The sequence below is a fragment of the Dryobates pubescens genome, chromosome 13 (genome assembly GCF_014839835.1).
Source record: "Dryobates pubescens isolate bDryPub1 chromosome 13, bDryPub1.pri, whole genome shotgun sequence".
Classification (NCBI taxonomy): domain Eukaryota; kingdom Metazoa; phylum Chordata; class Aves; order Piciformes; family Picidae; genus Dryobates; species Dryobates pubescens.
In genome coordinates, this window is record NC_071624.1 from 13,684,896 (window position 1) to 13,701,335 (window position 16,440).

At 40.1% G+C, this 16,440-nt stretch overlaps 1 protein-coding gene across 1 annotated transcript in view; it reads right to left on the reverse strand.

Moving 5' to 3' along the window:
• The window catches only part of USP13 (ubiquitin specific peptidase 13), a 50,749-nt gene that overhangs the window by 13,303 nt on the left and 21,006 nt on the right, over nucleotides 1-16,440 (reverse strand). The window contains exons 4-11 of the mRNA XM_054166785.1: nucleotides 14,553-14,674; nucleotides 13,991-14,133; nucleotides 13,612-13,796; nucleotides 9,215-9,309; nucleotides 7,423-7,610; nucleotides 5,439-5,510; nucleotides 5,085-5,178; nucleotides 25-150 (exon numbers count right to left, since the gene is read on the reverse strand). Coding sequence (XP_054022760.1) covers nucleotides 25-150; nucleotides 5,085-5,178; nucleotides 5,439-5,510; nucleotides 7,423-7,610; nucleotides 9,215-9,309; nucleotides 13,612-13,796; nucleotides 13,991-14,133; nucleotides 14,553-14,674 — 1,025 coding nt within the window. The remainder of the gene's footprint in view (nucleotides 1-24; nucleotides 151-5,084; nucleotides 5,179-5,438; nucleotides 5,511-7,422; nucleotides 7,611-9,214; nucleotides 9,310-13,611; nucleotides 13,797-13,990; nucleotides 14,134-14,552; nucleotides 14,675-16,440) is intronic.

Consider the following 16,440-nt stretch of genomic DNA (forward strand, 5'->3'; position numbering starts at 1 on the left):
AAGCAGTCATTCAGATTTTCTCACCTCCACTAGATTTATAAGATGTAGGAAAAACTCCTGTGCATCTTGTTGTCTATTAGAAGAAAATTCTGGGTGGTCTTTACTTATAAAAGCTTTAAACATTCGGGGAGAGATTCCATTGTGTTGAGGCTAAACAAAAGAAAGAGAAACCTTTTAAAAAAGAATTTTAATATATTTCTGGACCAAATATTCCAAAGTCACCCCACTAGATCTACCTATGCCCCATTTCTACCACCAGTGAAATTATAGTTTCAATTTCAGCTGCTTGTCCATTTTATGAAAAATGGAAAGGGTCCTAGTTTGGGGGGTTTAAAATACATTTTGACATAGTTCCTACAGCATTCACTCTGATTTTTCTATGGTATTTGCAAATTAAGGACTGAAGGACTGATAAAGGTTAGTAATTTTCAGAAAGGCTGAAAGCCTGCACTACACCTTGAGTACTGTGTCCATTTTTGGGCCCCTCAGTTTAGGAAGGATGTTGACTTGCTGGAATGTGTCCAGAGAAGGGCAACGAAGTTGGTGAGGGATTTGGAACACAAGCCCTATGAGGAGAGGCTGAGGGAGCTGGGGTTGCTTAGCCTGGAGGAGACTCAGGGGTGACCTTATTGCTCTCTACAACTACTTGAAGGGAGGTTGTAGACAGACGGATGTTGGTCTCTTCTCCCAGGCAGCCAGCACCAGAACAAGAGGACACAGTCTCAGGCTGCACCAGGGGAGGTTTAGGTTGGATGTTTGGAAGAAGTTCTATACAGAGAGAGTGATTGCCCATTGGAATGGGCTGCTTGGGGAGGTGGTGGAGTCACCATCATTGGAGGTGTTCAGGAGGAGACTTGATGGGGTGCTTGGTGCCATGATTTAGTTGTTTAGATGGGTTGGATTGGTTGATAGGTTGGACGCAATGATCTTGAAAGTCTCTTCCAACCTGGTCTATTCTATTCTATTCTATTCTATTCTATTCTATTCTATTCTCTAACATTTGACATTCCTTTCAAACCTCTGTTCCACGTAGAAGCATGTGGCCACTGAAGCCCTTTGATACGTCAGCTAGCAGCTTTTCTCACAAAGATCTCTACAGAATCATGCTAAGAACAACTGTTGTGTGCTGTGTTTCCAGATAGGTTGTTATAAACAGACATGCATTTACAGTTTGCAGGCACTGGCCATGTTAAGGAACATAACATGTTGTTTTTAGCCACTCAGTTACATCAACAGGAAACTACCCTGCTAAATTAGAACATCTCTGCCTTCCAAGAGAGTCCTAGTTTTGACTTTCTCACCCTCTATATCACTTTAATAAGCCTCCCCAACCATTCAAATTGCATTCTCAAGACACTACTAGCTATTATGTGTTTTAAATAACAGTTTTGAAAGGGTCAGAGTCTTTTACTCAGATATGCCCTCACCTTCCATGAGACCAAATTATTTTCAGGACAATTCAAGAAAAATGGTAGCCTTTAGGAAATGTCAGAGGTTGTTAAAAACTCAGTTAAAGCTCACTCCTCATACAGTTGTGCTGGCATAGCAATATAAAAACAGAAAAAGCAGCATGAAATGGAAGGCACACAAAACACACTAGAAGGGCAAAATTCTATTTACAGTTTCACCAGGGCAAGGCATTCCTAGAACCACTGAAATTGGAAACACATTCTCAATTTCGATGCTTTTTCAACTTCTGGCAGTACACCAGCAACCACATTAGGCTAAGATGCTCTTTAAAGGCTCTTGTAAAGAGCATCTCAATATTGCTTGAACAAATAGATGTTCTAGGGATTTCTGAATCTTGGGTTATATATCACTTCAGTGTCCTCAGCTGCCTTCCATCAAAGCTAGGACTGTGGAGAGAAATACATAAACCAGCTCAAATTACTATACACCAGGCTTCTATGTCAGAAGCAAGAATGTGGCAAGGGGGCACATTTAACCTCATGTAAAATGCATTGAGTTTGGAATCAAGCCTTCTTTCCACCTAGACACTTCTTAGCCATTTGAAGAGAGAGGAAAAAAAAACCATGCCATGTGTGACAGCCTAGAGAAGAGGATTGTATCTCGTCCTCTAAACCTTTTACATTTCAAGGAAAAGGAAAATAACAGAAGAAATGGCAAAGCTTTAAACAGAAAATCAAGCCCTAGCTGATGACCTTTTGGGTTTTCAGCCTCTTTTAAAGGTTCAAGTGGGTCTGAGCAAACTGGTGTCATTTCCAGACTAAACTCCTGTGGCGAAAATTTTTGGCTCCACAATACCACGAATATTTATGGAACACCCAGCATACTTTCTTTATCAACAGTGCAAAACAGTTAGGCTAAATATAGACAGTGCTGGACTACTGCAGATCTCATACAAATGCTTTGGCAGGCAACAACTCCCAAAAACTTTGGATGAATACCAAAGACCCAGAAAGCAAGAGAACTTATCTGCATGTAGGAGTGGGGGTGGGGAAGCAAAAGAATAAGAGTAAAATTAATCATTTATTTGATAGATACAAAGGAGCAGCACTTGAAAATACTGAAGGTCTGAGATGGCAAAATACTATCTGTATGTCTACCAGTATTCTTGAGGAGAAGGCACCAAACCCAAACAGCACCCCTAAACTGACAAAACAGACTTCTATGCCCAGGGAGAAGATATCTGCACCTGATTCTTTTCTCCAAGTCTTTGACACAACAAAGAACAAAAGCAATAAAAGCTGTTTCAAATCCTAAGTTGTGCTATGAATTCCTTGAAAAGGAAGTCATCTGATGCATGTAACTACAACTTCATTAAAGGGAGCTTATGGACTACAGAAGTCTTGTTAAATACCAGTAGATGGCTACTACTAGCATCTATCATTAAAAAGTTCTCATTGCAAGGGGTGGCTGCTGGGCTAAACATGAAGGTGTAGCTTTATTCAAGGGGTTCAAGTCCCTGAACTTCCAGTACATTATTCTTTACTCACATGTAGTGTTCAAGAAAGCAGGTCAGCATTTCATGTGAGGAGTCAGTTGGAACTTGTTCCACTGCTCCCCAGTCACAGTGATGTGTAGATATATTTTAAAGGAAACAAGCCGGATTCATTTGCTATTCCAAAACAAAGCAATTACTCAGGAGACACAGGACATTCACATCATGCCAACTACTCTGTACCAGATGCTCTTTGTCCAAAATTTCCTTGGCATTCTGATTCAGAAGGAAAAATTCCTGTATGAGCAACTAATAGATGAAGGTAGAGGAAAAATGCATATTCCCATGGAAATTATCCCCCAAATTCTGTGTCAAAAGTATGTGTGACTTCTACTGTGTATACAACTACAACCTGATATCAGAGTTTCTTTGTCCATAAACACAGCTCTTTTGCACAGGCAGTATGTTCAATATTGGTTATTATCTGACCTTTCATTTCTAAATATTGCATCTGTGGAGTCTGTGGTTTGACTTCACGTGCTGCTCAGGGTCACAGTAACAGAGGCTGGCAGGGACACAAAGATATTCTAGGTCCATTTTTTTCCAGCATCACTCTAAACAAAATGTTTCAAGGTAGATGGTTTGAAAAGGAAAACAAACCTAAAATAACGGATTCTCTTGGGTAGATAAAATTGTGCCCATAACTAACATTTTGCATAAGACAACTGTTAATTAGATGACTCTAAGGAAAATAAAGGCTATTCTAAAACCCTAGTGTTTCAGCGGAAGGGCAAACTCTGAACTAATCTCACTCTCCAAAGGCAGATGGAAATTTACTCCAACTTACAAAAATAAACTTTTCCATCTCACCCTGAAACTATTAATACTTTTCTTCTTCACAAAATCAAGCAAGAACAGGTAAAATGTGAACCAGTGACCCAAGCAGTGCCCATTGACCTTGTTGCCACAAACAGATCAGTCAGGCCTTTGTCAGAAATTATCCTTAATGTTAAAACCAAAAGACTGTTGGACAAAGAATTCAAAGAGGCTCTCTGGTAACTGTGAGAATGAATGTATTCACAGCTGAATGAGGAAAAGTCACAGAGAGGAAGAGAAGAAACACCTTTGTGGATGTTACAATGCCAACACATGCCTTCATGCTCTTTGCATCATTAAGAGAAACAAACAAATTTCACACTGCAGAAGAACAAAGGGAGTAAGAGGAGTACAGAACCAACAATACTGAGTTCTTAAAGACTCATACTAGCTAAGATAATTGGCTCATGATACTGTTTTACTGCAAAATTAGTGCAAATTACAGAAAAAAATAAAAACCAAAATACAATCTCCCACTGGTAGCACTATGACAGAGAAATTATACTCTATTTTTTTATATATATATATGGGGGAAAAGATTATTTCATCCTCCAGCTCTTCTCTCCTTTGTGTCTAGTATGTTAGCTATACAATCCTTCCCTCCAGTGTACCTTTGTTCTGGAAATGCCTATTCTGAGAAAGCTGATTCCAAGGTCTTCTCCTCTTGTGACTAGTTATAAATCAGGATGTGTACATTGTTCTCTCCAGGCTGTCCAGCAATTAGGGTTTCAATTTACATCCAAACCTACATATACTGTGGTGTTTCCAGGACAGATCCCACTGGCACAGGCATACTTCTTACTGGATTTCTGTACTATGAAATACTTGAATAAAGTTTCTGTGGACATGGCTCTGCATCATCCCTCTTTCATCTACATGAAAGCCTCCAGCACCGCTTAATCTTTCATTACCTAGGTAGCTTCTCCCAAAATCAGGTGGAATATTGTCAGACATTTCCTTTATACTTCTTTCTAAAATTTAAAGAGGATTTGGAATTTTGCTTCCAAATGCTCAAGACTCTCTAGAGAAGGTGTTGGTTTTTTTATTCCTTAGAGAAGATAAAGACTTGCAAGGTCTGTGAACATTTGCACTCATCACTGAAGCAGCAGAATACTTTATTAGCAGAACCAATGCTTTGCACAAATAGCCCCTGACTAATATGTTCCTGACGAGGACCCTGCACATTCCACCTTGCTAAGCATCCCATGCTTGATCCACACATGTGCTTCAATGCTCAGCACCTGTTCCCTTTTCTCAGGATATCACTTTTACCTAGTTACCAGGCTGTACAAACTCAGTCAAATACCTTGTGTTCTTCTTTCATCACCTGTTCAATAAGCTCAGATTTCATGGGTGGCTTAGAGTATTGGCCTGAAAGGAGGCCATGTCCCAATTTAGCCCTGTAGGGAAGAAAGCGGTGGGATGGAAACAAGCGTGAGAATAAGAGAAAAGAAGCACTTTTATTCCAAGCAAAAAGGTTTACTGTCTCTGAACCCCTGATGAAACATCACTGCCTTCAACTAAGCAGGTAAATCTTCCCATTCTACCTTGTGCCATATTTAATTTTCAAGCCCAAGCAGAGGTGTTCTTTTATCCTGCCATTAAATTATTTAGATTCTATTTCATTTGATCAAGTAAATCGTAGAGAAGTGACACTTACATCTGAGTGTTGAAATCTTGTGTTGGATCAAGAGGAGAGTAGTCAAATATTCGTGGAAGGTTTCCCACATACCTGGACAGAAGAACAAAGCAGAAACTTTCAAATAGTGCAGCCAAATTTACTGAAGAATATCCTAATAGATTCTCAGTCATAATGAATCACCAGGCTTCCTCTGTGCTAGCAAGTCAAATTTTGCAATACAGCAATGACTTAATCTACCCCTGGTGAAGGCTTCTATCATGGAAAAATGGTAAACAAATTAAGAACTGGACATTTAAGTCTGTCTTAGAAGCACCTAGCTATAAAGGATATAGTGGTGCTCGTCTGGAATTTAAACTCCATTTCTCAGTCTTCAAATAGCTGCAGGGTGCTGTTGGCTCAGAGCTGGGTTGAGAACCACTGTACTTCTTAGTCCTAACCAACACTGACAAATAAATTCCAAATCTGTAACAGGATCAAAACATGTAAATAAATTTAAGAAAATAAAATAAAGTAAAAATGATTTTTAAAAAAAAGTTTATGCTGAGTTTCTTCAGAGAAATAAAGGCTAACTTCTGACAATAAATGAAAGCACTTAGTAGCACAATTATCAGAGCACTGCTTCCCTTGAGAAGGAAAAACAGGCTGAAAAACAGGCTAAGTAGAATAGAATAGAATAGAATAGAATAGAATAGACCAGACCAGACCAGACCAGGTTGGAAGAGACCTTCAAGATCATTGTGTCCAACCTAGCATCCAACACCACCCAACCAACTAAACCATGCAACCAAGTGCCCTATCAAGTCTCCTCCTGAACACCTCCAGTGATGGTGACTCCACCACCTCCTTGGGCAGCCCATTCCAATGGGCAATCACTCTCTCTGTGTAAAACTTCCTCCTAACCTCCAGCCTAAACCTAGCCTGATGCAGCCTGAGACTGTGTCCTCTTGTTCTGTAGGTATGGACATGTTAAAAGAATACAACTGCTTTCTGCTTGGTCCCTCTTTCATCAAAGATCTCCACTGCTTTGTTGATACTAAATGTTCCAGGTAACTCCAAAGACCATGCTGTGGAAAACAACCTCCCTTAGGAAAGGTCATTTTGATATTTGGAGGTAGAAAAGCAGGCACTTAATGAATCTACAGACTGTACTCCATATGGGAAACAAAGTAAACAAAAAGGAGTTTTATTTCTCTTCTTCTCCTGAAGGCAATTGAACATGAAAACCTGTGAGGCTTTCCAAAACCTAAAAGCCTTACTTCCAGCACACATACTCTACTATTGCTGTGGAATGGAAGAGCACCCCTCATCTCATTTCAAACCACAGACTGTCCTTTTATACCAAAGGTTTATCAGTTGGGAATATTTCATATTCTGACTGATCAGTTTTGATCGGTGAGGAATACTTCATATTCTTCTGTTGTCTTTTGCCCTCTTAATTATTCAGTGGAAGAATATGCTGGCACTATCCTTTTCATGAATTTAGTAAGAATTTTAATTTAAAAATACTTCTGAGAGTTTCCCTTTTCTTAGTCAGATCTGCATGCCAGACCTTTTAAGGGTCATTGCTTTTTACTAGCATGGATTAATATTAATTTATTTATCCCAGTGCAGTTTTTTTACACAGATGGCACTGGAGCAACAGAATGATTTCCTGCAGCTACATAATGGCATGGTCTAATAGAAAAAAAACCCTATTGTGACACTGATGACACCTAGATATGTTCAAATGCACACAAAACAGCACAGACAGCAATGGAGTTTACAAGGTAGCATGTGATTTCCTGCCACTGAAGCTAGGTAAGTTCTGATTTTAAAGGCAGATTGAGTTTTGTGTTCTAATGTTTTCCAGAACAGAACAATACAATCATTAAATCCTCTAAGCAGCCACTGAACTGAGACTTGATTGTAGCTGAGACAAAAATTAAAATAGCATTTTTCTCAGGCAAACAAGAGATTGAGGAATGCAGCTGCTAGTGGCAGGGACTAGTCTGAAGCTACTTACGCTCTTTGGAACTCTGGGATGCTGAAAATGGCTTGCATGACAGCATTGAGGTAGCAGCTATTTCCCAGGTTCTTCATGCCAGTGTATCCTGGGCCATACATGGGCTTGAGTTTCACTCCAGCTTCCTGAATCACTTCCCATTCAGAGATTCTTGGTTTTATATCATTATCTCTGAGCCCATTCTCTGTCTGAAAGCAACAAAAATAGTCTTATCTGTTTAACTTGTGTAGCAATTATTCTGCTGCTATCATCATCATCAACTTTGTGTTCTATATTCTAGAAAAGAGCAAAACCAATGGGCTAAGAGAGGTAAATCCTGCATGTAAGGGAGATCAGGGTCAGAAGGCTAGCATCTTATTCATCCAATGTATTTCTTAGCTCTTTAACAAGACCATTGGCTCTTGAGTGTTCCTAGTTGTGATCTCTATCCCAGATGGGAGCTTCATTTCTCAGAGCTGGGACCTCAAGCCTCAGCATCAAAACACTGCATTTTATTTTCAGGTTTCATATTCCATTTGTAATGGCCAGGAATAACTGCTGATGTAGAAGCTGGCCCTAGCAAAGCAACCATGAGAAGAGCTTCCTTTCTTTCAAGTGGGAAAAGCCAGAATCTTGAGGTTGAATCTCCTCCCACCTATACCTCAGCTTTCAGCTTGTAGGTACAAGGACTGCTCACAACTTGTAAGTACAGGTCACAACAGTATCATTTACTGCTAGAGCTGCTCCACCACTTCACTAACAATTTTTCAGGCTAGTCTGCAGACCAGAGGCAAAATCTCTGCAACAACTGAGTGTAACTTTTCAAGGTTGCTGAGTAAAACAGATTTTCCAGAAAGACTGATGGATGGAAGACACTTGTTATTCATGATACTGGCAAGGAGATTAATGAACAGAAAATATTATTGGTACCATGAAGGCTCTGAAATTGCAGTTTAACTCTTCTCTGTAATTTTAGAGTTGTTACTATTAGTTTTCTCTCCACTTGGACATGGAAGTAACACTAAAACAGTATCAGATTTTAAATTTTCATCTTCAGGTTCTCAGATAGTGATACTAGGCTGTATGCTTGAGTTGAAAAAAGAACAAGCCACAAGACAAAAATCCCACCTGCCTTTCTAACCATATCTCATCCAAATCCTTATATCATTTAAACAGGACTGGAATCAATCCACTAAGATACAAATTATTAGCAGAACTTCTCTACTAGTACAGATCCACAACATGTTCAGGAACAAGACTCTTCTTGCCCCAGTCCCCTTCTAATGTCCCACACCACAGACTTCTTTTATAGACTCAAAAAAATGTATATTTCATTTGTAGTATATTTATTAACAAGACCTACACTGAAATTTACAACTTGACATAAAGAACCTTTCAACCACTTTTTTACTTATCTGTTCCTTATTTTTGTTGAAGATTTGTTTCAAGTTTGTATTTGTTTGCACATGCAATAGGCTTCCCTTCAATTACTGTAATTAAATATTCTAGGCATTTTCTCTACATGGATGAGATCATTCATCTTGAAGGAAAATGTTACATAGCACACAAGTAGTGAAAAATGGAAACTAAAGGCCACAAAGAAACTCTCTTCCAGAGGGCAACTTTCAGGTTTGAGAGGAATGAGTCACTCATCCCTGACCTCAGAAAATAAAATACCGATTTGCTTACTGGTGTAACAGTCTGAAGGAATCACAGAAATAGATGCTACAAGTATCATTCTTCTCCTGTTCCTCTCCCACCCCCCCAACTAAAGAAACAATTAAACAATGAACTAAATAAAAAGATTTCCTACCACTTGCATCTGCAGCATATCGATTCCAAAGTGTGCCAAATGCTTTGCTATATGCGGATCTAAAACCGGTTCCTCTTCATCAAAGGAATAGACATCTACAAAAGCAGAGAGAGACTGATGAGCTGTGCTATCAAATGTTATCCCTCCTCTTTGTTTACCAACATAACATTCCCAAGACAGGACTGCCTATACAAGACACCTTATTCATACTCTCCCAAGTGTGGATATGACCAGCAGAAAAATGCATACACATCCTTATAGCTCAGGAAGTACCTTAAATGTTCTTGATGCACCACCCACTCTCCTCCAAAGAATCCGCAGTTGTGATTCACAATATTAAAGCTAAAGAATGTTTAGAATGATCATAATATTCCACCCACACACAGAGAAAAAGTTTGTTGGCCATACATGGAATAGGACATGCCAGGTATGCAGCTAGTCTGCATTTTGAACATGGCAACATAGTCCACATTTTTGTGGAGATACTACACACAGGCAGACACATTAAAACCAGGAGTATATGAAGCCAACTGATTGCTGCCAATGATCTTTTATTTTCTAGTACAGCTTAAGACATCTACTTACACTCCTTTCCCACAAAGATCCAGAGAGAACTGAGAAATCCTTTATTAGAAATAAATTGGACTTCCAATATTAATCTTCTGGTTAGGGAGAAATGCTGATTTCATACCTGAGGAGTCTTGTTTTATTATATGGGAAATCTAGATTTCAGTTCTGGCTCTAGAATGGGTCCTCTTAGCCTTAAGTAAAAGCCTATAAGCATGTTGGCAGGGCAAAGTTCAAACTGTGGAGGGAAGCAATATGTCTAGTGGTGGTGTTTTAATTAGGAAATCAAGTTTAATAAATTCAACAGGACAAAATGGTTGAGAGGGGAAAAAAAAAAAAACAAACAAATGATTTTTAGTGTTTAGCAAGCAAGTCCTGTAATGAAGCTGAGTCCAGAGCAGGTAGGTTTCACCTACTTGAACAAGTAACAATAAAGCTGCAGACATCATAAAAACATGTGTGATTTGAGAGGCTTGAAGAGTCCTTCCGTCTTTCCAATGGTTTCTTCCTCTGCAGTGAGTAACTGTTTATCTGATTTTGTTTCTACTCATAACAAAAATCCAGAATCCCTCTGACCACCTGCCCACACTTCTTTCAGCCAAGTTTCCTTCATGCCCAGCAGTGTCTCACATATGACCAAATCTAAACCGACAGAGAAAACTTAGCCTGAAGAAAGACGGAATCAAACTCAGAAAAGAGAAGGATGAAGCACAAATATCACTTCTAAAAGGTCCCTATCCTGCCTTCTCCTGACAACTACAGACCCTGGCTCTGACTCAGACCATCAGCTATGTAAGGCTTTAATAAAAAGGCAGACTCCTTGAAGTCTGCTAGTACCAAACTCACAGTGAAATGGTAGATTCAAGGTTAGCCAAGACCTGAAAAACCCAGTGCAACTTTGAAAACTTACCAGCCTTATGAAAAACACTAACTCTCTCAAACCAGAGGACTGTGCTTTTGAGTTGTGCTGCCAGCTGCTGATTAGCCATCAGACCCTCTATTAACATTGGTCCTGATGACCTTTCTGGCATGCATGTGGCTGTAGCTGCCCATCTGTTGGAATTTCACTCTGTGGCAAGACGTAACTGTTCATCCACACACAAGAGATCACAACATTCCCATAGTCTTCCGGTGAGGTCACAGCACAGCCAAAGATCCTCTAAAGTTCAAACACCTAATGGAGTGAGGTTACACATCAACTGATCTTGGATGTCTGCTTTCAGTGTGGAAGCTTTGATATTGTTTCTCCTCAGCTGTGCCAGCTGAAGAGAGAGCCAGCCATCTGGGAGTACTGACCCAGAGCAACAGAAATGGAACACAAAATACATTAATCTTTTGTTCAAGCCCAGCTCTGGGCGTCACATACTTCAGCACTTTCTGCTGTGTAGTCAACTTAAATTCATGGGAGAGAGATAGAATTCACTTATCTAAAAAAAAATAATCTCAAAGGCAGCAAATCAAAGAAAGAAGATGAGAGCTCCCAGACACAGATCTGTAGCGCTGTCATACAGACTCTGGTAGGTAAGAATGTAGGCAAGTCAGCAAATGTGACACAGAATAGCTAGTATCATTAGAGTGAGAAAGGGGAAGAAGGGAGGAGTATAAAGGGGGGAAAAACTCCGAAAACTATCACAAAAAATTTAAGACAGAATATTATTAAACAGAGAATAATCATCATTGTTTGCATTATGGTAAGAAAAGAAAAATGGCAATGCTACCTGTAGTTCCTTTTCTCCCATAGCTCAAGACTGACATCTGCTCTTGCTGTGCAGACATCACTCCTTCGTACTTAAAAGGGTAAAAAGCAATGGCAACACTGTCCCTAAGAAACAAGTTGCAGAGGATCCCCCAAAGCAGCACTTGACAACTGCTGAGATTGGCATCCACAGAGCAACTCATTCAAATATCTGTCAGATAGGGCTTCCTACTACCAAACCATTACATTCCTCAAACCAGTTTCAAACACACAACCTCAACATTACTTGAAATTACATCTTATGGCATTTTTTGAGAGGCAGCAGGTAGTGCAGTTTGCCAAGTAGTACTCAACCCATTGAAGCAAGCAACTTTTATGACTCTTTCATGCATCTTGTCCAAAGTCCAAGAGTGGACTACAGAAGTTTGGTTCACTTTCTGCCCTGATCCCAGATCTGTTTGTTGACAGAAACTACAAAATTGGGCTAATGCCCCAGAAATCTTTCATCATGCAGGAAGTATGGATTTCTCAAGGAAAGAAAATCAGCTCTTCTCTACTCCCTCTGTGTACATGTAGGGAAAGTGGAATACTGGTACTCCTCTTTGTCTTTCTTACTGATGTGAAAAAGGACTAAGTTATATCAGCAGAGGGACTAAGACTTATTACTCCTCTACCACCACCTCTTCATTTCCAGCCCATGGAAGCAGAAGCTTTGCATCCCAGTCAGCTGTGGAGCTTCTTTCCTGAAGCTCATCTGTCATCCAGCCCTGTCAAGAGGTTATTATTGCCATTGCAATACAGATTGGAGAGATAATAATTACTGAAAAGGAAACAAGGAGGGCTGGGGGAGGGAAGTTTTTTCCATAGGGAAAACAACTAAACATCACCCAGAAGAACAAAGATCTGTGGAGAACAGCTGGTGCCCCTCATTCAGAGGGAAGGATGACAGCCTGTCCTTTGCTATCCCAAAAGCCACATAGGAGAGGAAGCAGCTGATCAGTGGGAGGCAGAAGGACAGCAGTCAGAAGAAAACAAGTACTGCTGCTGAAGAGGAGGAAGAAAAGAAAAAAAATGGGGAAAAACCTAAATAATATTCTGATTATTTTGTAAATGTAGTTGAAATCTACAGCTGGGCAAATCCTAAACACCTTCAGTAATTGAGAGATTCATATAGAAATCATCCAAGATCAAGCTCCTGCAAGGAAATGATATTCCATCTGTGAAAGAAAAGGATGGATTTCGCTCAGTGTTTCTGTGGCACAGCTGTTTGACTACAGTCTCCTTTCCCTGACACTGAATAGGACGTAAAGATGCAAAACTTTGTGTGTTTAAAAAAGGGGCTGATCTAAAGAGATATTTCACCCATCTGATCACAAGCACTAAACCCAAAATATAATCATTCTGTGTTCTTCTGTTTTTTAATTCCTCCATACAGCTGCAGAACAGGATCTTTCTTTGAGACTTTCAGCTTCCCATGTTTTCACTCCTCCTAATCCTCACATACCATAATCCTCTCCACACCAATACTGCAATACATCAAACTCTGAAACCATGCAAACAAGGATACAGGTATAGAATTTTCCCCCTCTCAAGATCATCAGGCATTTTACAAATGAGCATCACAGCAGCCCCATGAAGATGAGTTTCCATTAGATTGCACAAAATGTTACCAAAATAACAAAAAAGAGCACTTTCCAGTATGATAAAAACCCCCAAACAATAACATGCTATTAAGAACAGACTTTTCTGACTTGAAAAATCATTTCCCTGTTATGTTTCCAGTTTGCACAAGACTGAACCATTTCTCCTAGTAAATGTAGCAGAACACACCAAAAAAGTCATGTTTCTCTTGATTATTTCAAAATAGTACAATTCTTCTAATATAAATCCACTGGTTTACATAAACACTAAAAAAATACACCAAATATAAAACAGGAGGAGAAGAACAGATAAAAAAAGGTAAGTGCTTTCTCTGTACAGAGTATGTCATTCCCCATCAAGATTCACAGGGTTGTCTTTCCATATCACTCTCTCAAAGATTTGCACTGGAAGCATAACCCCACTTGGTAACAGATACACACTGTCAATCTTACACAAAAGATACTCCCATCTCAGAACCAGCCAAGGGACTGACCTGCTCCATCAGGAGTGATGGTTCCCAACTTCACTGCTAGGGGATACCCTGTCTCCTTGTAGTGCTCCATTGCATGCCCATTCCCCCCACTGCCATCAAAAAACCACTTTCCACACAGCACAGAACCATCTGTCAGGTTTAGCCACAGATTCTCCCGCAGGTCACATTTTGAGCATTTCCAACCGCTGGAAGAGAAAACAGGAAGAAAGGACAGAAATAAATAAGGCAGGAACCAGTCCTGTATTTCCAGTTGTGGTAGGTCAAACCAAACACAAACACCCAGCCTGGAGTCATACAAGAGAATTATTGCCTGAGTGGCTGTCTTTAGTTTTCTTACTCTGGACTGTATTAGCGTGTACAATGCACAAATTACCCTCACCTGGGGGGAATTCTAACACCGTTGTCTAACTGGACAAGTGTTTTGGCATGTTTGGATGCCTGCAGCTCTTCTTCCCAGGAGTCAGGGTCCTGCTTCCTGTAGGGCGATTTGGCACTGAGGAATGCATCACAAGCTATCGTCACCTGGAAGACAAATGTATGTCAGTCAAAACCTAATATGATGCAGTGACTGGACAGAAGCTGGCATTCAGCCCGCTGCTAACCACACAGAGAACTGGCTATCAGTAAGGCTATTTATATACTTAAATATTTACGTAATCTTCTAGATTGCAGCTGTTATTATTTTAGTAGGACAATAAGCACACCGTGTACTATGAGACCTTCCCTGTGACAAACTGGCATCGTAACAAGGGAGAGAATACAGGAGGTAAAAGGAAATCCAAGAAACAAAGAGAAAGCAGATATTTATTTTTTTAATGACTGACTCTGTTATAGGTGAAGAAAAATCTTTGTGTAAAAACAAGGAACCATGTGTAGGAACACAAAACACCCTCTTGGGTAAAATCTGAAGCAGGAGACTGCTCCTATTGCCACTCACTGACCAGTGCTGGTAACTCTTCTATATTGGGTAATGAGATTTCAAGGTGATCAGGAAATATAACGAGTTTTGCTTCGTCTTCATATTCAAAGTCATCACTGTTGAGATCACTGTTTGTCTCTAGATCTGGAAAACAAGATGGGGAATGTTAGGAGTCTGTCCTGAGATCAAGATTCCTACATTGTGGCAGGGATAACACCGTGAAGCATTGCTTGCCTGGCAGCAGCCTGCAACTTGATACTGTCAGTAGTTTCTTTTGGCTATAAACATTTGTGAACTCCTGATCTAAGCTGAAATCTGACCACCTTGCAAGAAGATGTCCTGAGGACCAAAATTTCCATCTTAACCTCACCCCCACTAACAGCTAATTTGGCCCCTCTCCAATCAAGCAGTGTACTGTTGCAGACATTACATCCTTGAAAACAACCAAAACAAATTCAGCACATTTTGGACAAAATTAGGATGTAATAGTGCTGTGCCTTTTGCTCAGGATCTTGACATGCTCAATATGGAGACCAGGTCACATTACTCATGCCCAAACTGCAGAGCAGGAATAACACACCTCTGTTTCAGCCCCCCATATTTTCCAGATTGCAGACCTGGCTGAAACATGCTATGGCTTCCACCTATCCTGAATCTGTGTCCTTTCTTCTCATGAAGATGTCCATAACTGGACACATCTCATCCATAGTATCAAATAACCACAGCACATTATATTTCTCTTGCTAACTCCATCCTGTAACCAGTATAACTACCTGTTTAAAATAGCACATAACTAATAAAGCTTTCCTTTGAAGACCAAGCCTTCCATAGTGTTTGTGTATACTTTCACTCCAGTGTAAGGATGACTTTTGCTTAAATATGAGCCTTGATGAAGTAACATCAGCTAAAATGCTTGTCCAGAAATAAGTGGACAAGGGAGATGGTAGAAGGGTATATAAGTAACTAAATGACTACTGTTTTCATCTGTAGCTTCAAGAAAACCATAATTATCCCATAGTGATAAGACCTAGTTAAAATCTTGCTCAGTTCATTCCAGGGCAAGTGAAAAGGTTAAGATCAAACATGTGCATCTTGTGTCAGACGTTTCACAAAACTCAACTGTAGAAACAGCCTGGGCAAGGATGGGATCTGCTGGATCCTTCCCCCACCTGGAGATGCTGGATTTACTGTATTCTGTTGTTATCAGACAGACACTACCAGGACATGGTTCAAACAAGAAAGAAGATGCACTACTAGTACCTTAAGCTGGCTCTTATTTTCCCTCCAAGTACATGCATATGCTTAATGAGTCACTCAACACTAGATGAGCATTGGCAACCACCACTGCACCCTGGGAATGCCTGAAATCTCAAATGTATGTATGGGAGAGAGGTGAGACTGACAGAGGCCAGATTAAAAAAACTAAGCTCTCTGTTTGCCCAGTTGGCAGTAACAGCCTGAACATCCTAAGTGATAAAACAAGTATCAAGGTATTTTTCACTTGACCTGGAAAAATCACCTCTTGAGAGGAACATAATCCAGTTTCAATTCAATTCTTGGCTCAACCTGCTGTACCAGCCACTCCTGAGGGGTGACAACACCCACAGTCAGTGATTACCAGGATCGTGACCTCTTTCTCATCAGCAATTAACAAAAGCCCCTTCTCCTCAGCTGAATATAGACACAAAAGGAAGAACTACTTCTTACACTGAAAGAAAATACTCATTCATTACTAGTGCCTCAAATCACACTATTTTTATAGCAATCCTCCCCCTACTGCAGCATAATAACCAGTAACCTTGCTTTGCTCTGGGCTTCTTTCCCAGCTTGAATAACAGTCCTGTGTTTTGATGAAAGAGTGGACCTCCACAGAAGCAGTCTTCAACAGTAAGCTCTCTTGCTCTACAAAG